Raw genomic sequence first — 24,317 nt, forward strand, 5'->3', positions numbered from 1 at the left:
ATTCATCATAAGAAATTAACAACAAACAAAAGAAAAACAGCACAAAGATCATCTTCATTAAATGCAGCATCATATAGTTAGGATAAACTAGTAAATTTAGGTCTAAATCAGTGAGAAAATTAGCATGTTCTCAGCAAATTTCAAAACTTACAGAACACAGCATTCTGATGTAGAGAGAACTGCAGTTTGTTTCCTTGGAACCGCTCTAACTTGACTGATGGACTATGACTACCCAACTAACCTATGTGAACAGATCTTAATTCAGTAAGAGACAAGCTCAAACATTCTGGCTTCCCTTGAATACTCCATTTAACCTAGGCCAAATTTCTATATAAATGAAAACAGTACACTCATCTCGTTTTAGCTTTTTGTAATTCACGTGCGATTTGAAAATGAAGACAAAGTCTGCACTGGACTAATCTAGTTTGGTATAATAAAATTAAATAATATAGGTTATTTCTATTTCTAATCACATTCTACAGTACTATTCTTTTCTTAATTTTTCTCCCAAGGAGTATTCAAAATAGCAGGCAAATTTTGACATTACATGGCAAACCAAAAACCTGCTAGTTTTTTATAAGCAGGGCTTATTAGTTGTAAACTATATTCTTATATTTGTAGGAACATAATTCATACTTTCAGACAAAATCTGTTAACACTGAAAACATAATTTATGAAACCATTCACGGGCAGTAACATACTTAATATAGCCATACCAGAATTTCATGATGGTTTATTTATTGCACAAATGCTCAACAATAATAGGGTGGAATTTCTGAAACCATACGGTCCACCCTCACATGCAACGCCATGTGTATTGTGGTAAATCTTAGATCAACGCAGCACCTTCTCTCTAGACATACCAGTATATGCAGAATTTGGGGTCTTTTTTCCACTATTAAAATTTTAAAACAAATGTTTCCCATATTGCTAAGTAACCCACATATTGTAATTTTAAAGACCACAGGATAATCCAACCATGTAGTTGATATATACCATTTCTTTGTGAGTCATTTATTTCCAGTTTCAGAATAGCACAAATAATGCTGTAATACAAATCTTCAAGTATTTATGCAACATTTTATTCTTTTAAAAATCATCTCTTTGCATGCCCAAGGTCCTGGTTCAACCCCCAGGACCACCATTAAAATAAATAAATAAACCTTATTACCTCCCTGCCATAAAACAAAACAAAAAAATCATCTCTTTGTACAGAGAACAGATTGGTGGATGCCAGGGTTTGGGGCTGGGGGGTGGGTCCGAGGTGGGTGAAATGGGTGAAGGTGGTCAAAAAAGTACAAACTTCCAGTTGTAAAGTCCTGGGGATGTAACATATATAGCATGGTGACTACAGTTAACAATAACATATATATATTTGAAAGTTGCTAGGAAAGTAGATCTTAAAGTCTCATCACAAGAAAAACATTTTCTAACTACGTGCAGTGATGGACATTAACTAGACATACCGTGGTGACCATTTCACAATTTACACAAATATGGAATCATTATGTTGCACAAGTGAAACTAACATAATTTTATAAGTTAATTACATCTCAATTAAAAACACTGACCTTTCTGAGATTTTTCTAATAGTATTACTACAGGAAAAAATTTCAAACATACAAAACTAGATGAGTAGTATAATGAACCACCATGTAACCATCCCCCAACTTAGCAATTATCAATTCACAGCCACTCTTGTTTTATCTACATCCTTAACCACGTAAACCCCACCCTCCAGGATTATTTTTACAGAAAATCCCAGACGTCTTGAATTTCACATGTGAATATTTCAGCATATATCACTAATGATAAGAGTTCTTTTTTTAAAAAAAAATACAACCACAAGACTATTATCTTTCCTAAAAATATGAGTACTAAATTCTAATATCAACTATACAGTTTACTAGTCAAATTTTCCTGATTGTCTCAAACATACACACAGTTTTATAATTTACTTCCTTTACTCGGGATTCACTCTGGTTGCAACTGGTATATATTAAGTCTCTTTTAATCTATGTTTTTCCTCCCTCCTCCTCCTTTTTTCAATTTGCAAGTTATCTGTTGAAGAAATTATGTTATTTGTCTATAGAGTTTCCCACAATCTGGATTTTGCTGACTGCATTCCTATGGTGTTATTTTAAATGTTTCTATGGCCCCTGGGTTTCCTATAAGTTAGTAGTTAGATGAGATGATTTGCATTTCTCTGATAATTAGCAATACTGAGCATCTTTTCATGGACCTATTGGCCATCCGTATGTCTTTTTGGAGAAATGTCTATTTAATAGGCCTTCAACCCATTTTTGGATTGGGTTATTTTTGTTATTTTTAAAATTTTTTCTTTTAATTTGTATTTATTTTATTCAAGTATAGTCAGTTAGAATGTGTAAATTTCTGGTGTACAGCACAATGTCCCAGTCATGCATATATATACATATTTGTTTTCATATTCTTTTTCATTAAAAGTTATTACAAGGTATCAAATATAGTTCAATACAGAAGAAATACTATACAGAAGAAATTTGTTTTTTATTATCTATTTTTATATACAGGGGTTAACCTTTGCAAATCTCAAACTCCCAAATTTATCCCTTCCCACCTCCTTTCCTCTGGTAACCATAAAATTATTTACTATGTCTGTGAGTCTGTTTCTGTTTTGTAGATGAGTTCATTAACGTCCTCTTTTTTCTTTTTTTTTTTAGATTCCATATATGAGTGATATCATGTGGTATTTTTCTTTCTCTTTCTGGCTTACTTCACTTAGAATGACGATGTCCAGGTCCATCCATGTTGCTGCAAATGGCATTATTTTACTCTTTTTATGGCTGAGTAGTATTCCATTGTATAAATATACCACCATCTTCTTTATCTAGTCATCTTGTCAATGGACATTTAGGTTGCTTCCATGTCTTGACTACTGTAATACAGTGCTGCTATGAACACTGGGGCGCATGTATCTTTTCAAATTAGGGTTCCCGTGGGATAGATGCCCAGGAGTGGGATTGCTTGCTGGGCCATATGATAAGTCTATTTTCAGTGTTTCGAGGACTCTCCATACCTTTTTCCATAATGGCTGCAGCAAACTACATTACCACCAGCAGTGTAGGAGGGTTCCCTTTTCTCCACACCCTCTCTAGCATTTATCGTTTGTGGACTTTTTAATGATGGCCATTCTGACTGGCGTGAGCTGATACCTCATTGTAGTTGTGATTTGCATTTCTCTGATAATTCCCAAAGATCTATAGCGTGAAAAAAACTATAAGCAATATTGAGCATTTTTTCATGTGCGTTTTGGCCATCTGTGTGTCATCATTGGAGAATTGTTTGTTTAGGTCTGCTCATTTTTTTGATTGGGTTGTTTGGTTTTTTTGTTAAGTTGAATGAACTGTTCATATACTCTGGAAATTAAATCTTTGTCAATCAAGTCATTTGCAAGTATTTTCTCCCATTCTGTAAGTTGTCATTTTTTTTCCTTATTTTATTTTATTTTTTAACATTTTTTATTGATATATAATCATTTTACAATGTTGCGTCAAATTCCAGTGTTCAGCACAATTTTTCAGTCATACATGGACATATACACACTCATTATCACATTTTTTTCTCTGTGAGCTACCATAACATTTCGTGTATATTTCCCTGTGCTATACGGTATAATCTTGTTTATCTATTCTACAATTCTGAAATCCCAGTCTATCCCTTCCCACCCTCCGCCCCCCTGGCAACCACAAGTCTGTATTCTCTGTCTATGAGTCTATTTCTGTCCTGTATTTACGCTTTGTTTTTGTTTGTTTGTTTTTGTTTTTTAGATTCCACATATGAGTGATCTCGTATGGTATTTTTCTTTCTCTTTCTGGCTTACTTCACTTAGAATGACATTCTCCAGGAGCATCCATGTTGCTGCAAATGGCATTATGTTGTCGGTTTTTATGGCTGAGTAGTATTCCATCGTATAAATATACCACATCTTCTTTATCCAGTCACCTGTTGATGGACATTTAGGCTGTTTCCATGTTCTGGCTACTGTAAATAGTGCTGCTATGAACATTGGGGAGCAGGTGTCATCCTGAAGTAGGGTTCCTTCTAGATACAAGACCAGGAGTGGGATTCCTGGGTCATATGGTAAGTCTATTTCTAGTCTTTTGAGGAATCTCCACACTGTTTTCCATAGTGGCTGCACCAAACTGCATTCCCACCAGCAGTGTAGGAGGGTTCCGCTTTCTCCACAGCCTCTCCAGCATTTGTCATTTGTGGATTTTCGAATGACGACTATTCTGACTGGTGTGAGGTGATACCTCATTGTAGTTTTGATTTGCATTTCTCTGATAATTAGTGATACTGAGCATTTTTTCACATGCCTTTTGATCATTTGTATGTCTTCCTTGGAGAATTGCTTGTTTAGGTCTTCTGCCCATTTTTGGATTGGGTTGTTTATTTTTTTCTTATTGAGTCGTATGAGCTGCTTATATATTCTGGAGATCAAGCCTTTGTCGGTTTCATTTGCAAAAATTTTCTCCCATTCCGTAGGTTGTCTTCTTGTTTTACTTATAGTTTCCTTTGCTGTGCAGAAGCTTCTAAGTTTCATTAGGTCCCATTTGTTTATTCTCGCTTTTATTTCTTCTAGGAGAAAATTTTTGAAATGTATGTCAGATAATGTTTTGCCTATGTTTTCCTCTAGGAGGTTTATTGTATCTGGTCTTATGTTTAAGTCTTTGATCCATTTTGAGCTGATTTTTGTATAGGGTGTAAGGGAGTGTTCTAGCTTCATTGTTTTACATGCTGCTGTCCAGTTTTCCCAACACCATTTGCTGAAGAGACTGTCTTTATTCCATTGTATACTCTTGCCTCCTTTGTTGAAGATTAGTTGACCAAAAGTTTGTGGGTTCATTTCTGGGCTCTCTATTCTGTTCCATTGGTCTATATGTGTGTTTTTGTACCAATACCATGCTGTCTTGATGACTGTAGCTCTATAGTATTGTCTGAAGTCTGGGAGAGTTATTCCTCCAGCCTCTTTCTTTCTTTTCAGTAATGCTTTGGCAATTCTAGGTCTTTGATGGTTCCATATAAATTTTAGTATTGTTTGTTCTAGTTCTGTGAAAAATGTCCTGGGCAATTTGACAGGGATCGCATTACACCTACAGATTGCTTTGCGTAGTATGGCTATTTTAACAATATTAATTCTTCCAATCCAGGAACATGGGCTATCTTTCCATTTCATTGAATGGCAGTGGTGTAAACCCACAGACCACACAGCTGCTGGGGCATAGCTCAGATTTCAGCCCTGCTTCTTAAGTTGCATGGCCCCTGGGGATCAGCTCAGATAGCAGCTCAGCCTCCACATGTGGGCACCCACAGGCACCTGCATGCTCCCAGAGCTCCTAGAGGTAGAGCTGCACCTGCTAACAATGGGGCTTGAACAGCGGACTTGACTCCTTCCTGCACACACTCCAGGTTGCAGCTCGGACCACGTTCCCACCCCTGCAGGCTGTTTCCACACAGGGTTCTCCCCCCCATGTCTGTCCAGTGAAGCCTGACTTTCAGCACCCCCCACGCACCAGCAGACACATGTCTCAGGCTGGGGAGTGCAGGGAGGCGGCACAGACTCTCTGTGCTGGTCTCTGTTTCGCTGCTACAATCCGGCTGATACATACACTCCTCCGAGCCTCTGAAACTCCCATTGTGTCCTTGCTGATCTCCCTACTGGTGACGGGGTTCCCAGGGCGAGGGAACCCTTCCTCTTTCTCCCTCCCTCCCAGGGGCACAGGTGCCACCCTGATTCCTTTCTTTTTTTTTCCTTTCATCCTACTGGTTACATCACAACCTTTCTTGCACCTCTGGTTGTATGAGATCTCCTGCCGGTGTTCAGCAGGTATTCTGTGAGAACTGTTCCACATGTAGATGTATTTTTGATGTATCTGTGGAAAGAGATGAGCTCCGCGTCCTTTTATTCCATCATCTTGACCCGGAGCCTTGCTGATAACCCGGTTTTCTGATTCCAGTAAGTGGGTAACACGCCACATAGATTACTGGCTTATTGTAAAAGGCTACAACTTGGGCCCAGCCGGATGGAACAGATGCCTAGGGCCAGAGACGGGGGAAAGGAGTGGGGCTTCCCAGCTCCCACGAGCGCACCAGCCTCAGCATCTCCCTGTGCTCACCACCCCGTTATGCCTTAATTCAAGGAAAGAACACATTCTATCTCTGATGTAAGTTTATGCTTGCAATTCAGCCTGATCTACATGCAGTGGCAAAAAGCCCTGGAATGAGTCAGAAAAAAAATCTACGTGTGCTTACACTTTACTTGTTTATATTCTGTTTTTTCATTATAATTAACAACAATAAATACAGGGACCATTTTCATGTTGCTTACAGGTTTATCTCCAGCACCCAGAAATACGCCTGACACACAGTAAGCACTGTTAAACTTTTATTCATGGCAAGCACTATGCTAGGTATTTTACATAAATTGTGTTCTCTAACTTACTCTGCACAAAAAATCAGGCAGATATTATTCTCTCTTTACCTAAGAATAAGGTCACAGGATTAAACAGTCTAAGGTAAAACAATTGATACAGAAATGGCAAAACCCAGGTTCCAACCAAAGTCCTACCTGAGTATAAGCCTCTGAATTTAACCACCATCCACTCTTCCTCTCATTTATTCAGTTCTATGAAGCTGAATGTCACAGAACTTGTCCATGAAGAACAAGTCACATTCCTCTCTGAGCCTTAGTTCTTTCATTTGTAAAATGGGTATAACAAGTCAATCCAGTCTACCTGACAGTGTTGTCATAAAACTCAGGTAACAATGGATGTCAAGGTGCTCTTCGGCTGTAACATACCATACTGACACATACCAGATTGAAAGGTGAGCAGGAACAAATGACTATTTAGGGGAAAAGTTACACACTAAAGAGGTTTGCTAAGAATTAAAAACAAATTGTCTCCAAGTTCCTAAATATTCTATTATTTATATTATTCAAACTTAGCTTCATATTTCCATTTTCAACAAGGAGAAAGTAGTTATATTTCTTCAGTTAATTCTTCTCTTCTCTTCCAACAATGTAAACAGGAGTCAATTTACTAATTCAAGATTTCAGATCTCATGTGTGTCACTATTTGGCCATGAATACTGGGTTTTATGACATTTAAAAGTCTCAATTGACTTCTCAAATGTTTAAGCAAATATTTTTATTCTCATTCAGCTAAAAGAAACATTCAAAACATATTGTTACAGCTGTGGACATTTTTGCTGATCAGTTTTGGTTAACAAGGAAATGAAGAAATAATAGGTAAGGACATGATATTCTCCAAAAAAATTTCCTAAGAATGGAATTGCTAAACTTAAGTTTTCTTCCAATCTATAAAATCTGTCTTTTAAAACACACTTCTAACTATTTATTTTTTATGTTATGATATGTAGGAGAACAGACATAGTAGCTCAAATTAACAAAGAATAAAAGGATAAAGACACACACACACACACACACACACACACACACACACACACACACACTGGAATACTACTTAGCCATAAAAAAAGAATAAAAGAATGTCATGTGCTGCAACACGGATGGACCTAGATATCGTCATTCCAAGTGAAGTAAGCCAGAAAAAAAAAGAAAAGCACTGAATGATATCACTTCAATGTGGAATCTAAAAGAAGACCCAAATGAACTTATTTACAAAACAGACTCACAGACACAGAAAACAAACTTATGGTTACAAAAGGGGAAGCGGGTGGGAAGGATAAATTGAGAGTCTGAGATTTACAGATACCAACTACTATATATAAAATAAACAAGTTTCTACTGTACAGCACAGGGAACTATATTCAATATCTTGTAGTAACCTATGGTGAAAAAATATGAAAAGGAATATATGTATGTATGTGTATGACTGATACATTATGCTGTAGCCAGAAATTGATGCAACATTATAAACTGACTATACCTCAATTTAAAAAAATAATATGAGCTATCAGTTCAAATTGTTGAATGAGAATTTTTGCTTCGTAAGTTAACATGTCTGGTGTCACTGAGTAGGACTGTAATGACTCTCTACCCCTCATCTTCCTAATCTGTAGTGTAAGAGAGGAATCTGGCCATGACATCTGTCATTCGACTGGTCCCAGGGTTAATCTACAGACATGGTTGGCTGGGTGAGTGTTCTCTCCTGTTTCACCACTCCCTGTTGCCCCTACACACACCCACTAACCCACTGAAACTGTTGGCGCAGTTTCAAAGGCATACACGGTTTTCTTTCTTAACGGAAACTTTTTACTCTTCGCTTCACTATGTACCATTGGTCTACAATGGAACAAAGAGGTCACTGGCAGTCTGCAGAAAGACTGACTTGGTCTTTAAGCATATATAAATATATTTTAAAATAGACCTTAAAATCTACAAAATACAGAATTAACAAAACATCTTAAATTTCAATTTGTATATATATGAGGATATTTTACTTGTATACACTGTTGATTTAAAATGAGAAGTACGGCGAGTTCAGAGACCTCAAGAATACATCTGAACTGCACGGGAATCATAACTGTAAGTCTCACTCCAGAGCTCCTGAGATTTATTACCCAAGAATGCGCAAGAAGCGGTGTGTGTCACAGAACATCTGGAAAGCAGCGTCTTCATAGTTTGTCTTTCTGTGTCTCAAACACTTTATGACAAGTTAGAAAATAAGCTTATAGAGTAAATACTGCTGGAAAAATCTGGTATAAACTTCGTATGTAAGTATCTCTAAACAGAGTGCTCATTTAAGACTAATCTGACAAATCTGCCTTAATTTTAATCTCTGCATTTAGCATTGTAGAAATTACGGCCTTCCAGTACACAGAAAACATTGACTAAAAAATTCAATGCAAGCTACAGAACTTATTTCATTACGTATAAATAACACTGGATAGGTCAAGAAAGCAATCAAATGTAATACTTTAGATTCAGAACTTTCGTATAAATAAAAGGGTCACAGTTATTATTACAAAGGAAACTGCAAAGTCAACTGAAGACATGATACTCAGGTAACTTGGTTCACAATAAATATGTGATGATAAGGGGCATATAATAAAAGCCATTTTTTAAAAGGTTATGTAAGTCAGGCATAAAAGGCTGCATGGAGGCTTGAACAAATCACAGAAGCGTGTATTTTAGCTCCTTATTCATTTCACTTACAGCTGAAAACCCAGGAGCTATTATCAAATGCTGAACTGCCGTTCAACTTTTTTAAAGTGAAATAACATCTCATGACAGAGCTGCCTCACCTGCATGACGTCTCTGCACGAGCGGACGGCCGTGGTCCTCCTCGTCCCGCCCTCCTCCTCCTCCAGACCTCCGTCTGCAGCCTCGTAGCCCTCATCGTTGCTGCCATCGGGCTCCACCGTGTTGGCCATGCGGTCGATGAGCTGCTCCAGGGGAGGGCTTAGTTCCCTTTCTTCATTCTCCTTCAAGCCATAGTCCAGCGCCTTGTAAATAACAATTCCCAAAGATTCAATAACCTGGGAAGGTTAAGGAAGGCGGTTAATGGAGACCACTAAACAGTTTTACAGAACTAACTGTAAGGCACAAAATATTTGGTATGATTTTTAAGCTAGGTCTAACCTATTCCATTTCATAAATGTGACAAGTCAAATATGAGGAGGTATTTAAAAGTCTCACCTATGCATTAAAAAAATCTCAGATGGAAATTTTTGTGTGATTTCTTCAAACCAGTGTGTAACACAGACACAAACCCTTTTTATGTTTTCTTAGATTTATATATATGCTAAAATTTGTATTCTCCATTTATATAAAATACCAACCAGGTTGACTTTTCACATTTCCAAAAGATATTTTTGAGAACAGAGTTATCAAAAAAAAAAAAAAAACTACATTCATTCAGAATTACTATGCCAATTTTTATCTAACTCAGGATTTCACAGACATACCAAAGGTCTGAGACTGAAACGCAGTTATTGGCAGCAGCTAACTTAAGCTCAAGCCAAAAACTCCATTCATAGCTATATACCTACAGCTCATTGAGTTCCACTCAATTACTGGCAACACCTACCTCTCATATGAAGCAAACAAATGAGAACTTTCAAACTCAACTTCCAATGCAGCGCACAGATACTCCTCCCTACCACTCACCTCCACCAACACTGTCTCCTGCAAAATATGAACCTGACATACGAACACCGAAAATACATTACTGTCAAATATCACCCTAACAAATGCTACGTGCTTTGGGCAACATAGGGAATTCTACCTTATTCCCAGCCACAGCAATCAGAGAAGAAAAAGAAACAAAAGGAAGCCAGATTCGAAAGAAAAAAGTAAAACTGTCACTGTTTGCAGATGATATAATACTATACATAGAAAATCCTAAAGATGCCACCAGAAAACTACTGGCACTCATCAATGAATTCAGTAAAGGTGCAGGATACAAAATTAAAATACAGAAATCTGTTGCATTTCTATACACTAACAATGAAATAGCAGAAGAAGAGATTGTTTCCTTAATCCCATTTACCATCACATCAAAAAGAATAAAATACCTAGTAATAAACCTACCTGAGGCAAAGAATCTGTACTCTGAAAACTATAAGACACTGATGAAAGAAACTGAAGGTGACAAAAACAGGTAGAAAGATACACTGTGTTCTTGGATTGGAAGAATTAACATTGTTAAAGTGACCATAATACCCAAGGCAGTCTACAGATTCAATGCAATATACATTAAAATATCAATGGCATTTTTCACGGAACAAAAATTAATAATTTTAAATTTCTATGGAAACCCAAAAATCTCGAGTGGTCAAAACAATCTTGAGAAGCAGCAGAGCTGGAGGAATCATGCTCCCTGACTTCAGACTGTACTAGAAAGCTACAGTAATCAAAACAATCTACATGCAGTATAATGTGTATGTGCAGTTGAACTGTAATAATGCTACCTAATAAAACTGGAAAAAAAAAAAAACCAATCTGGTACCAGCACAAAAACAGACACAGAGATCAACAGAACAGAATAGAGAACCCAGAAATAAACCCACACACTATGGTCAATTAGTCTACAACAAAGGAGGCAGGAATATACAATGGAGAAAAGACAGTCTCTTCAATAAGTGGTGCTGGGAAAACTGGACAGCTACCTGTAAAAGAATGAAATTAGAACACTCTCTAACACCATATACAAAAATTAACTCAAAATTGATTAAAGACCTGAATGTAAGACCAGATACCATAAACCTCCAGAGGAAAACATAGGCAGAACATCTTTTGACATAAATCACAATATTTTTCTGGCTCCATCTCCAAAAGCAAAGCAAACAAAGGCAAAAAAATAAACAAATGGGACCTAATCAAACTTAAATCTTTTGCACAGCAAAGGAAACAATCAACAAAACAAAATGACAACCTACTGAATGGGAGAAGATATTTGCAAATGATATGACCTATAAAGGATTAATATCCAACATATATAAACAGCTCATACAACTCTATGTAAAAAAACAAACAACCCAATTAACAAATGGACAGAACAACTGTATAGATATTTTTCCAAAGAGGAAATGCAAATGGCCAACAGGCACATGAAACAATGCTCAACACTGCTAATCATCAGGGAAACGCAAATCAAAACCACAATGAAATATCACCTCACACTAGTCAGAATGGCCATTATCAAAAAGAACACAAATAATAAATGTTGGCAAGGATGTGGAGAAAATGGAACCCTCATACACTGTTGGTAGGAATGTAAATTAGTGTAGCCACCGTGGAAAACAGTATGGAGGTTTCTCAAAAAACTAGAAGTGCAACTACCATATGATCCAGCAATTCTACTCCTGGGTATGTACCTGAAAAATACAAAAATATTAATTTGAAAACATATGTGCACCCCTATGTTCATAGCAGCACTTTTTAACAATTGCTGAGGTATGAAGCAAGCTAAGTGACCATCAACAGATGACTGGATAAAGAAGATGGGATGTGTGTGTATACATAAACACACATATATACACAAAATGGAATACTACTCAGCCATGAAAAAGAATGGGCTATTTGTCATTTGCAGCAACATGAATGGACTTGGAGAGCATTATGCTAAGTGAAATAAGGCAGACAGAGAAAGATAAATACTGTATGATATCACTTATATGTGGAATCTAAAACATGTAACAAACTAGTGAATAAAATTTAAAAAAAGCAAACTCACAGATACAGAAGACAAACTAGTGGTTACCAGCGGGGAGAGGAAAGGGGGAAAGGACAATTTAGGGGTTGGAGGGAAAAAAAAAGTTATAATGGGATTATATAAAATCATCTGTGTGGAAATTCTAAAAACTATAAAGCATGATAGCATTTAAAAAGCCTTCCATTCAATTAAAAAAAAAAGACTCAATGTATTCACTATGCATGGAAGAACTTAGTTCATGACTTATATTAGGTACTGAATAAACATTATCTGCCCCCCTCCACTGCCCCTAGCTCACTGTTTTCCAATGTTTATCCAGTGATATACATACATACATCTTTCCCTTCCTTTATTTCATTTGTAGTCATAGTCAATGCTGTGTTTAAACAAAAAAGCTGTTTATATGGCATGAAAGAAAAGGAAAACACAGAAGTTTTGACGATGAGTTAAATACATAGAATCACTGTCATCATATCCTATAGCCCTTAAAAGCACTCAGGCATTCACTCAAAAATTATCTATAAAATCTGAAATCTACCTTATCAAGTGAAATCATATTTTCTCAACACAAGTTTCAAAATGAATAGAAGGCTTAAAAAGTCTCAACTTCTAATTTTTAAACTTTTCTTTTTACCGTTTCTTATTGAAAACATATGTTTTCATTGGCTTCTGTGGTCTTACTGGAACTCTAACCACTATTTTCAAAGTTGTTTTGTGTGACAATGGATCTTCTGAGTTCCAAGTCAGCTGACTCCTTTGTTCACCTCCCTGGGAAATAAACCTCCCTGGACACCCCACCCCCATTCATCAGTCTGTCCTGGAGAGGGTACCTGTTCTGCTTCCCTGGCAGAAGGTCCACACTGCCAGTGACACCCTCACCACAGGCAGCTACTACTCACAGCAGGGATTTTAATTTTCAGTTCGATGTCAGCAGAGCCTGGCACTGTGACTTATGCGTGATGAAAACTTGTCAACCTGAACCTAGAGCAGTCACTTTATCAATCAGAGCATCATTACTAACACAATGAAAACCTCAGACAGCAAGAAAAAGTTAAATTACGTTCAGTACATTCTTTTTAAGGGTGAAAAGGTCGTAATGCAATTGTTTTCAGTGAGAAGTTACATCTAATCGAGAGCCTTACATGCTTGGGTGCACCTAACCATCTATATCCCCACTCCTCCTCTAGAATTGAATTAAACCAAACAAACAAACAAACAAAACCACCACAGATGCCAGCACCAACAATGGCTTCCAACCTTAGCAAGAACCCCAGAGCTGTTCAGTAAGCTTCATTCCCTTCCCTGCTCAGGACTGTCCCTCCAGGGGCCGTCCGTTCTTCAGCTCTGCGGACCTCCAACACCTTTTCTGTCTCTCTGGGTCTCAGCTGGTAACCCTCCCTCACACTCCACTGCGAAGTAAAAGTCACTAGATGAAAACTCTCTCACTTTCCAGCTGCAAATGTACAATCTCCACTTCCGTTGCCCTTCCCTCCATTCACAGTGGCAGCAGTGTCTCTGATCCTATCAAGGTCAATCCCACCCTCCCTGAACCCGTCACCCTCCCTTCCCTGGCAAAACTTCTCAAAAAGGGGCTGTCTACATACACTGTCTCTCTTTTCCCTCCTTCCATTCTCTGTTTAATCCATTCTAATCTGGCATGAAATCTTCTGAAGCCCCTGAAACCACAGGTAAAATCACAAACAACCTCTCTATGAAACCCTATTGAACAATTCTGTCCCTGTGCTAAATGTCTGTTCAGTAGCACCAGACACAGCTGACAACAGTCGTCTGCTCTAAACAGCCTGGACTTCTGACTTCCTCTCAGCTCGGCAGCTCCTCCTTCGCTGTGCGCCTGCAGGTGCCTTCCCATGCAGCTGTTTCAAAAGTGGAGTTCCTCAGGGTTCACGCATTCTACTTCCTTCCACAAATGCTTACAAAGTGCTTTAAACCATTACCAATTCCACCAATACGACATGTGCTCTGGTGCCCAGAGGAACCTGCTGCCTAGGTGGCTTCCTTTCCCCAGTCTCTCTACATTTCTACTCTGTGTACAGACAGCGATTTGGGATTAATCACTCCAAAGTGGTTTCAAACTATTTAACCTAGCAGCGGTTCAGCGTACAGCAGCCAAGATTCACTAAATGTGCATTAGGGCTCTCTAGAGAGAACCGACAGGATGTGTATATTTATACAGAAAGAAATCTATCATTAGGAGTCGGTCATGTGGTCATAGAGACCAGTAAGCCCCAAACCTGCAGGCTGAGTTAGGAGGCTGGAGACTCAGCAGAGCAGATGGGATGGTTCCCAGTCTGAAGGCCAGCAAGCTCCAGATCCAAGAAGAGCCAAATTTCAATCTGACTCCGAAGGCAGCCAAAAAGCCAAGGTCCCAGTCTAAAAGCCATCAGGAAAAATTTGCCTCTCATACTCACAGGAGGTCAGCTTTTTGTTCTATCCAGGCCTTTAACAGATTGGACGAGGCCCAACCACATCATGGAGGGCTATCTGCTTTGCTCAGGCTACTGACTTCAATATTAATCTCATTCAAAAACACCTTCATGGAAACACCAAGAATAATGTTTGATCAAATATCTGGGCAGCCCGTGACTCAGTCAAGTTGACGCAGAAAACTAATTCTTTGTCAACTTGGCACTCAAACATGTCTCCTTAAAACTTCATCCCTAAAAGAAGACAAAAACAAGGTCACAATTCTACATAACATGATACAACTAGCCTACATACGACCAAAAATACACTAACTCCTTCACCAGAAGGGGATCAAAACCCTTGGGTGATTCTACTCTTCTCCCCAATACCCCGTAACTTTAAATGTACAGCTCACGCCAGTTAAGCATTATGATCCAAAGCCAATGCACTTTATGTCACATAATAAAGGGTTAGACAGGGAAAAAAAAAACAAAGATTCCTGAAACACACACATGCACATTCAAAACAAAGTAAGGAGGAAACACTCCTAACAACCACAGTCCTCATTCTCTAACTGGTCATATGGTCACTGGGGTAGCGTTTACGACCACCTTCTTCCACCACCTGTTCCATGTTCCCTTTGCCTCTGGCAAGCACCTCAGCTGGTCATGGTTCCTTACTTGGAGGGGGGACCCAAGCCTTCATTCCCAAAGGGTCTGGGCCATTCGTTTTCTTGCCTGGACTGGGTCGTGGTTCCCCCCGACCTGGATCACAGGACACTGGGAGGGATCTCCTATACTCCAGACACACTCCTCCTTTGCTCCACTGTGGAGCAGCAGCCCAGTCTCCCCTTGGGCATCAGGACCACTCACCCCGGACAGCACAGGAACTCCTTCCTTCCCTGCTGGTTCACAGGAATGAGGAACCCAGGGCGGCTGGGGAGCAGTCTTAACCTCCAGTTCAATGGAAGCATTCCTCCCTCTGGAATTAAGACCTTTAGGCCAGCAGACCACAGGCAGAGCAGGAACAGGAGGCAAAAATGTCACCAGTGGGTCACCAGGGGCAATAGTGGGGGTGTCCCTCCCATTTCCACCCCTTGATTCCGGCTTTGGGAAAAGCAGCCCCACACACTGGACGCTGACCCAGCACACCCAGCTTTCTGGAGAACCCTGCCCCAGCCCCGCAAGGTACTGCCACCTAGCTGTCACTGTAACTGAGTCTTTCAAAGGCCACTCCACCATCCTATCACGACTGCCGCTTCAGGATGGCAGGGAACACGGGAAGAACAGTGGATTCGTTGGGCAGGGGCCCACGGCCACACTTCATTTGCTGCGAAGTGACTTCCTTGACCAGAAGCAATGCTGTGTGGAATACCATGAGTGAATTAGGCTCCCTGTAGCCCACGGACGGTAGTTCTGGAAGAAGCACTGCACGCAGGGAAGGCAAATCCACATCCAGAGTATGTGTCCAAACAAAATGCTGCTCCTTCCACGAGGGAAGTGGTCCAGAGTGCTGCACCTGCCCCCAGGGAGCTGGCTGGTCACTCGGTGCTGTCCCTGCTTCACATCGGGCACTCAGCCAGGTTAGCCTTGGGTGGGTGGAGATGCGTGCACAACCTCCACCCCTGCCACTGCGACCACGTTCCCGAGCCCAGTGGGTGGTGACGGGTGGCTGGGTGCTCTCCACAGAATGGTCACCCTGTCCACTTGGATACTAAAGTCCTCCTCTGCTCTGGTCACTCTCTGGGGAGCATTCACTTGGGATACAAATATGACTTCTGCCCCTTCAGAGAGATCTATCCACATATCTCTCCCCCAAATTTCCTTTTCACCAACTTTCCAGTCGTGTTCTTCCAGGTACAGTGTGGGAGGCCCTCCCTTCTCCATGTCCTTCAGGGGTTGTCCCAGAGAGGGCTGACAGGGCTGCAGGTGTCCACCCGCAGGTGCTGCCTGCGTATCCGGCAGAACCACCCGTAAACCAGGCTGCAGTCCCTTCTTGTCAACTGGCCGCAGAACTCCACACAAGGCAACAGGTACAGGCTGGGAACGACACGGCAGGCTGGCAGAAGTGCATGTGGGCCGAGCACCTACAGCCCACTTCCACTTGGTGAGGGAGCTCTGCTGTACACACCAGATGCATGGTTTGGAGGGTCAGGTAACACCCAGTTTATGACGGACAGCTCAGGACGCACAGTAACTGGGCGGCCTGTGGTTAAGTGCTGAGCCCCCACTACAGCCCAGTAGGTGCTGCCACTCGGCCTCTGCCCCCATCCAATTGCTCCCATTGTGTTAGGTTTCCCAGTCTGGTGACTGCGGTCCCCTCTGTGAGGTCTAACCTACAAAGAAGGGTGATCACACAGCCCTTCAAGGGTGTCAGGGCTCCCCTCACAAATTCACTTCTCACAGTCACAGTAAAAGGTGTGTCCTCTAGACATTCCCAAGGGGAGTTAGTAGGTCCTCAATGACAAACCCACTCCAATACCCCTATCTTTTTTCTCATCCTGCTACAGCTTATCTTTTCACCCTACTTTTCTTTCATTACCCCTCATGAGCACGGCTGTCCAGCCATACTCACTTCTTACTCTTTCCTCGAGCTGCTCTACGCTCCGCTCCTGTGCTGCTCTTCAGTTTCATTCCTACTTTCTGCATGGCTCACGCCGCGGTCTCTACCCGCTCTTCCTGGATGCAAACAATCACTTTTTCTTCAGACTAGCCATGACACTGACTTACAGCTTCATGTGCTTACAGTTCGCTTGTCAACTTGGATTATAGTTCATTACATACATATCTTAATTCCCCAATAAGGCCAAGCACCTTGATGGCAAAATCCTCTCTGACTCATCTTTATATTATTCATATTGCTTTATAAACAGCAATGATTCAATAGTTAATAAATGAATTAACCAAGACGGAGTTCCTTCCACTCTCATGGAAGTGGACACGCAAGGCTGAGAGCTGGATACGGAATTTATGGACACAGGCCAGTTTCGATCTCTCTCAGTCAACAGACCGCTATAGTGACGACCCAATCCCAGTCAGCTCTGAAACATTCTGGAAGGTCTCCCAGCTCAAGGTAAACTATATCCAACCTGGTTTCAACGTCCCACATCTATTCATCTTCCCTGACTTGAACTGGAGCCATGAAGTAGGTCTGTATTTAACCCAACCTCTTGGAAACACAGCATAATCAGGCTGGGCATTATCAGACTGACATGTACACCAGGTGACTCACCACCTTCACGGACTAAGGGAACTTCTAACCTTTTGCTAGAGAAGCAAATTCCTAGCTCTTCAGACACAGCCTGGCGCTGGGGAAAAGGAGTGACCACCAGGAAACAGCTGAAGCATGACACTACCTGGACACACCAGCCTGCCTGGACACATCCTTATTTATACAAACTTTAGAAGCTCATTTGCCAAAACCCGTGGAAATGTTAAGAAAATACAGGAGAAAGACAGTGTTAGAGCTGAAGTATTCATCTGAGTCACCACGGTCTCCAGGCAGCTGGAAAACCATTGTCCGTGTCCTGTCACAGAAGGCACCAGGCCTCCCTGGGACACTTCCAGGCACTGACACTCAAGTGAGCAGGAATCACAGAGTAAAAGCTTAAAGTTAAGCGGAACAAGTGAAGCGCACTTAACTGACTGAAAAATGGTGGGAGAAGGAGGCTTAAATAAAACCACATACTCCAAAATTTAAGGCTGCTATATCACGGCTAATGAGCTCTCAGCTACCGACAGCGGGCCACAAAGCCCTCCAGCTCTGGGGCAGAGACGGAGGAATGGACCTGTTCCCTGGCCTCCAGACACCGCCAGGCCCAGGCGAGGGGGGAGCCTCACCACAGAACAGCAGCACACGCACTAACACCAGCGTCTCACGGGCGCATCCAGACAAGCCCACGTGCCACCTTCCTCTGACCACGCCGGTCCCCTTCCTCTGGTCCCTCTTCATGCTGACGTGTACTTCCTAAGAATATCTGATTCCAGACCTGTCTTCTTTACTAGACTGTAAATTCCTTTAGGACAGGGATCAAGCATGGTTCCTCCTGGTATTTGCCACAATGTCTAGCACTCTGCTTTGCACAGGGTATGTGCTTTAAAATCTTTGTCAAACATGTGAAAACAACAGCACAAAAGCCTTTAATGCCAAATCTGATTAAAAGGGAGTGACCTATGTCAAGGGTGTCGAGCACACCGGGCACTTCAGCTCATCCACAAACAGCAGCCGCTCTCACCTTTGCCGTCATGCCCGACGGCCAAACTCCCCTCTTCTCCAGCCTAAAATCAGAACAAAACAGCTTCAAGTCCCCTTGCCAGTTAGAAGAATGGGATTTCCTTATATCTCTCTAACAGTTTATTAAGAACATGTTTTCCTCTATTCATCACAGTCTTGTAGAGTAGACATCCACATTTTAAAGACGAGGGACTGAGCTTGAAAGAAGGTCAAATAAATTGCTAAATGTCAGACAGTTAACAAATAACAAAGCCAGGACTCCTTGTTACTTACGAAATTCCAGACCCAGAATTCTACTGTACTACAAAGCTGCACATTCAAACACTTTAAGTCTGCAAATGTCTGTCTAAAATGTGGCATCCAGAATTAAATCCTATCCTATGTGCAGTACAGTCATCCGTGAATATACCAAATGAGCACCTTCCTTGTTGCACAACACATACTTCTATAAATACACCCGGTCTGCGATTCAGATTTTTGGTAAATTCATTACATTGCCAACACTCAGGGTTTACAGCCAGCCATGGTGGCCAAGTCATGACCACCACACAGTAAACATCTTTCTCTCTTAGCCTGTGCTGTTAAGATGTTTTTCAGACCTGTTAAAGAATTTTACATTTTTCTCAAATCTATTTTATCTTATTTATTTTGACCAATCATTTTAGCTTTGGAAGATCAAAATCTAGAGTTCACCCATCTAATTCACTATCACTCTTAAACTTAGAAATTCTACCAATTTGGGTATGCCTTCTGAGTCTTCAGAAAAGTGATTTAAACGTTAAATAGGAGGGTCCCAAGTAAGAAGTCCTTCAGAAAACCAGAAACATTTTTTCCCATGACTTCAACTACAATCCACCTTCACACATACCTGACACTCCTCCCACTTGCTCACAAAAATACTATAAAAGACTTAATAAAATTTCCTGCTGCAATCTCTAAATACTAACTGTGGTACCCTCCCATCCAGTAAAATTTACCCCCTAAAAGAGTAATTTTCTATTAGTGAATCGAGCTAATGTGAGTGTACTTAGTGCCCTTCCCTGCACTCATGATTTCAGTCAACAGATATTTACTAAAAGTAAAGTGTATGCGACAATGAAGAAATAGATGAGGTCTCTGGCCTTCACAAAGCTTTGTTTCTAGGGTAAACAGATAATAAATAAGTCAAGTAATTGTGCTACGCATTATAATAAAGAAAGGAAGGGTGTTATGAGAGTGTGGTTTAATAGAGAGTCCTAATCTAGTCTGAAGATCAGAAAAGCCTTCATTAAGAAAGCAAATTTTACACTGAAACCTGAAAAGTACGTAGAGCTAACCAGGAGAAGAGGGGCTAGAACAGGACTCCAGAGGAGACAGAGAGCATCAGGAAGAGGTCAGGAAGAGCACGGAAGGACAGAAGAAAAAGACAGACCCACTGACAAGAGGAAGGGCTCGGATGAGGCTGGGGGGGGGGCGGGGGGGGCAGCACATGCACCCCCCAGGGTCTGAGAGGCCCTCGGAATGATCTGAGTCTTCATCAGGAAAAGAGCTGTGACAGGCCACTGAAGTGTTTTGGGGAGTGGCGCAATACGACCATATTTTTATTTTTAAAAGATATCACGGTACAGGAATCAAGACAGTGTGGATTATCAAAAGGACAGAAAAATAGATCAATGGAACAGAACAGAGAGCCCAGAGAGAGACTCACAACAATATAGTCAACTGCCCTTTGGCAACGGAACAAAGGCAATTTAGTGAAAAAATGGCAACCTTTTCTTCAAACGGTGCTGGAGTACCTGGACAGCCACATGCAAAAATGTGAATCTAGATCCAGAGTTTACATCTTTCACAAAAATTAATTCAAAAGGTATCATAAACCTAAATGTAACATAAAGCTATAAAACCAGAAGACAACATAGGAGAAAATCCAGGTGACTCTGGGCTTGGTGATTTTTTTAAAGATACAACGCATGATCCAGGAAAGAAAAAACTGGTAAATTGGACTTCATTATAATTAACAAATTCTGCTCCATGAAAGGCACCATTCCGAGAACGGAACAACAGGCCATAGCTGGGAGAAAGTATTTGCTGAACACATGTCTGATGATGGACTGGTATCCAAAATATACAAAGAACTCTTAAACTCAGAAAGAAAATAATCCAATTCAAAAATGAGCAAGTGATCAGAACAGACATTTTGCCAAAGAAGATATACAGATGACAAATAGCATGTGAAAGGATGCTTAAGATCGTATGTCATTAGATAATGTCAAATCAAAACAGTGAGATCCCACTATATACCTATTGGAATGGCTAAAATCCAAAACACTGGTATCACCAGATGCTGGTGAGAATACAGGACAACAGGAACTCGCAGTCATGGCTGGTGGGAACACACCATGCCTCAGCCACAGTGGACGACGTTTTGGCAATTTCTCACACAACTGAACATGCTCTTATCACAGAGTCAAGCAACCACCCTCCTTGGTAGTTACCCAAATAAGCTGAAGACTTATGTCCACACAAAAACCTGCACACAAATGTTCATGGCAACTACATTCATAACTGCTAAAAACCATAGCTAAAAAACCCCAAAAAACAAAAACAAATCATAGCTAGTTAAACAAATAAATAAATAACTGCCAAAACTTGAAAGTAACCAAGATGTTCTTCAATAGGTAACTAGATAAATAAACAAACGATGGTACATCTACTCAATGAACTATCATTCCAAGATAGAATGAAATGAGCTGTCAAACCACAAAGACATGGAGGAAACAAAAAGTAGATTGCTAAGCGAAAGAAGCCAATCTTATGGAAACAAATATATGAATGTATAAGCATGACTGGGACACTGTGCTGTACACCAGAAATTGACACATTGTAACTGACTGTACTTCAATAGAAAAGAAGGAAAGAAGGGAAAGAAGGGAAGGAAGGAAGGAGTGAGCCAATCTGAAAAAGCTAAATTCTAACTATACGATATTCTGGAAAAGGCAAAACTATGGAGAAAGTGAAAAGATCACTAGTTGTCAGGGATTGGGGTCGGGGAGAAAGAGACGAAACAGTGGCGCACAGGGGATTTCTGAGGCAGTGAAATTGTTCTATGTGATGTAATGATGGACACATGTCATATTTGTCAAAACCCATAGAACATACAAAGGGTGAACCCTAATGGAAAGTACAGACTTTAGTTAATAATAACAATGTATCAATACTGGTTAATCAGTCATAATAAATGTACCACACCAGTACAAGATATAATCAGGGAAACTAGGGGAAGAGAAGAATATGTAGGAACGCTGTGCTTTCCAATCAGTTTTTCTGTAAACTTAACACGGCTCTAAAAGATATAAAATCTATTAATTGAAAGAAAAAAAAAGATAGCACGTCTTAAAAACTACAGTTTTGGAGAATGGATCCAAAGTGGGCTGGAGGAGCTGTGGGAAGATCAGCTAGGCCACTGCAGTGGAGTCCAGCCCAGGAGTGATGACTGCTTGGGCCAGGGTGACAACCGTGGGTAAAGAGAAAATGGTGACCGTGTGAAGAGCCGTGGGGATGGAGTGGACAGCAGGTAGGACTGGGCAATGCACCAAACATATGGAAAAGGAATCCAAGTGATTCCTGGGTTCCTAGCCTGGGCTAGTAGAGACAGTGGCACCATTTACGATATGGAAGACTGGAGGAAAAAGAATTCCAGAAAGGAAGATGGTAAGTTCAGATATCTACAAGAAACAAAAGCACCGATGTTAGGCAGCTCTGTGGACTGAGAGGAGACTATGAGTTGGGGTCATAAAGGGGGATTCCGCTGGTCCATGAACTTATGAGAGTGCACGAGACCGCCTAAGGAGAAAAAGTACGTAAGAGAAGGAAAACCAAACACTTCACGACTGGCGAGAAGATGAGGAATCACGAGACTAGACAGCAAAGGAGCAGCAGTACTGGGGAAGGGAGGCAAAAGGAAATCAGACTATCAGGTATCACAGAAACCAGGGAGAGAAAACACTTGAGGCAGGGCGTCACGGGCATGTGCACTGAACGTGAGTAAGAGGTGAGAGGGGCCTGGGGCACGTCTGCTGGGTTCAGCGAGGCAGAGGTCAGGGTGACTTCAGCAAGGGCAGTCTGGGTGAGTAAACAGCGCCACATGTGTGCAGTACACGCAGGAATGTTTAATGAAGAGGAAAGGAGATATGTGGTAGCAGCTAGAGACGAAGACAGGGCAGAGGTAGAGTTTTTTTTCATTACTCTTTTTTTTTTTTTTTTGAAGACTACAGAGTCTCAAGCATGTTTAAATGGTGATGAAAAGGCAGTGGAAAGGAAATAGTAGAAAACAATGAAAAGATAAGAGATCATAATTCCTGACAGTGACCTTTGTTTGGCAAATCAGACCTCCAAAAGAGGTCAGGCACTTCTCAAAAAAAAAAAATCTTTCCCTGAAATTTAGATGGGTTTATTGGTGAAGATATGAAACTACAAGTCTCACACACTGGCTGGTGAAAATACAAAACAATACAGCCATACTGTAAAGTAGCTTGGCAATTCCTCATAAAAGTTAAACATACATTTACCATATGACACACCAATTTCACTCCTATTTACCCAAGAGAAATAAAAATATGTCCACAAAAAGACTCTCATATAAATGCTCAGAGCATCTTTGTTTCCAATAGCCAAAAACTGGAAACACCCAACTGTCCATCAGAGAACGGACATCTACTGCAGTGGATAGTCACAGCGGCCCACTATGCAGTCACAGAAGGGGGCACAGCACGCGTGCCCGCAACAACACAGAGGGGTCTCAAAACACTCTGCTGAGCAAATGGTGAACCCGCAAGTGAACTCTGCACGATTACATTACATGAAGTCGGGGCTGGGGGCCTGACTGAGGAGGGAACTCTCTGGGGTGATGACATGACTGGGGGGGGGGGTGGTTACACGAGTGTAAAAATTTGTTAAAACTCACCAAAACAGATACTTAAAATATGTACATTTTGCCATGTTTAAGTTACACTACAGAGATGACTTTTAAAAAGAACTGAACCAAGTATTTCCACTGTGGAAAGAACACCAGACTAGCCGTCATGAGGCGGGGCGGCCCACTAACTTGTGTGTGAGCTTGGCCCAGTCGCTTACTCTGTGGATCTCAGCCTGTACAGGAGTAAACCTGAAGAAAAACCACTGAGGGCCTTCCCAATCCTGACTGCTGCAAGAGTAGGACAATGCAGAAGTGAGACACTAAAAGATACCAAGGCCGTAACTACACGGAGGTTTGCTTATGGAAATGCCACAGCTGAGGAGTCAGAGGTTAACTGGACTTCAAGTAGGCCTTGAGTAAGCCACACTTTAACAGGAACAAAGAAAAAACGCCTCTGAAAACCCTCATCAGCACAGTGGGCGCTTACCTTGACTGCTTTGTAAGCATTCAGTTCTGGAACTGATTCCCAACTTAAAAAAACAACCAAAAAACCCCAAAACACTCAGACCCTAAGGACTTTTATG

At 41.0% G+C, this 24,317-nt stretch overlaps 1 protein-coding gene across 5 annotated transcripts in view; it reads right to left on the bottom strand.

The window, feature by feature from the left end:
- The window catches only part of SPIRE1 (spire type actin nucleation factor 1), a 140,924-nt gene that overhangs the window by 55,749 nt on the left and 60,858 nt on the right, over positions 1 to 24,317 (bottom strand). For all 5 annotated transcript variants that reach the window (XM_064481646.1, XM_031439240.2, XM_064481647.1 and 2 more), the window contains one exon: positions 9,271 to 9,504. In XM_064481646.1, coding sequence (XP_064337716.1) covers positions 9,271 to 9,504 — 234 coding nt within the window. The remainder of the gene's footprint in view (positions 1 to 9,270; positions 9,505 to 24,317) is intronic.

This window comes from Camelus dromedarius, chromosome 32 (genome assembly GCF_036321535.1).
Source record: "Camelus dromedarius isolate mCamDro1 chromosome 32, mCamDro1.pat, whole genome shotgun sequence".
NCBI lineage: Eukaryota > Metazoa > Chordata > Mammalia > Artiodactyla > Camelidae > Camelus > Camelus dromedarius.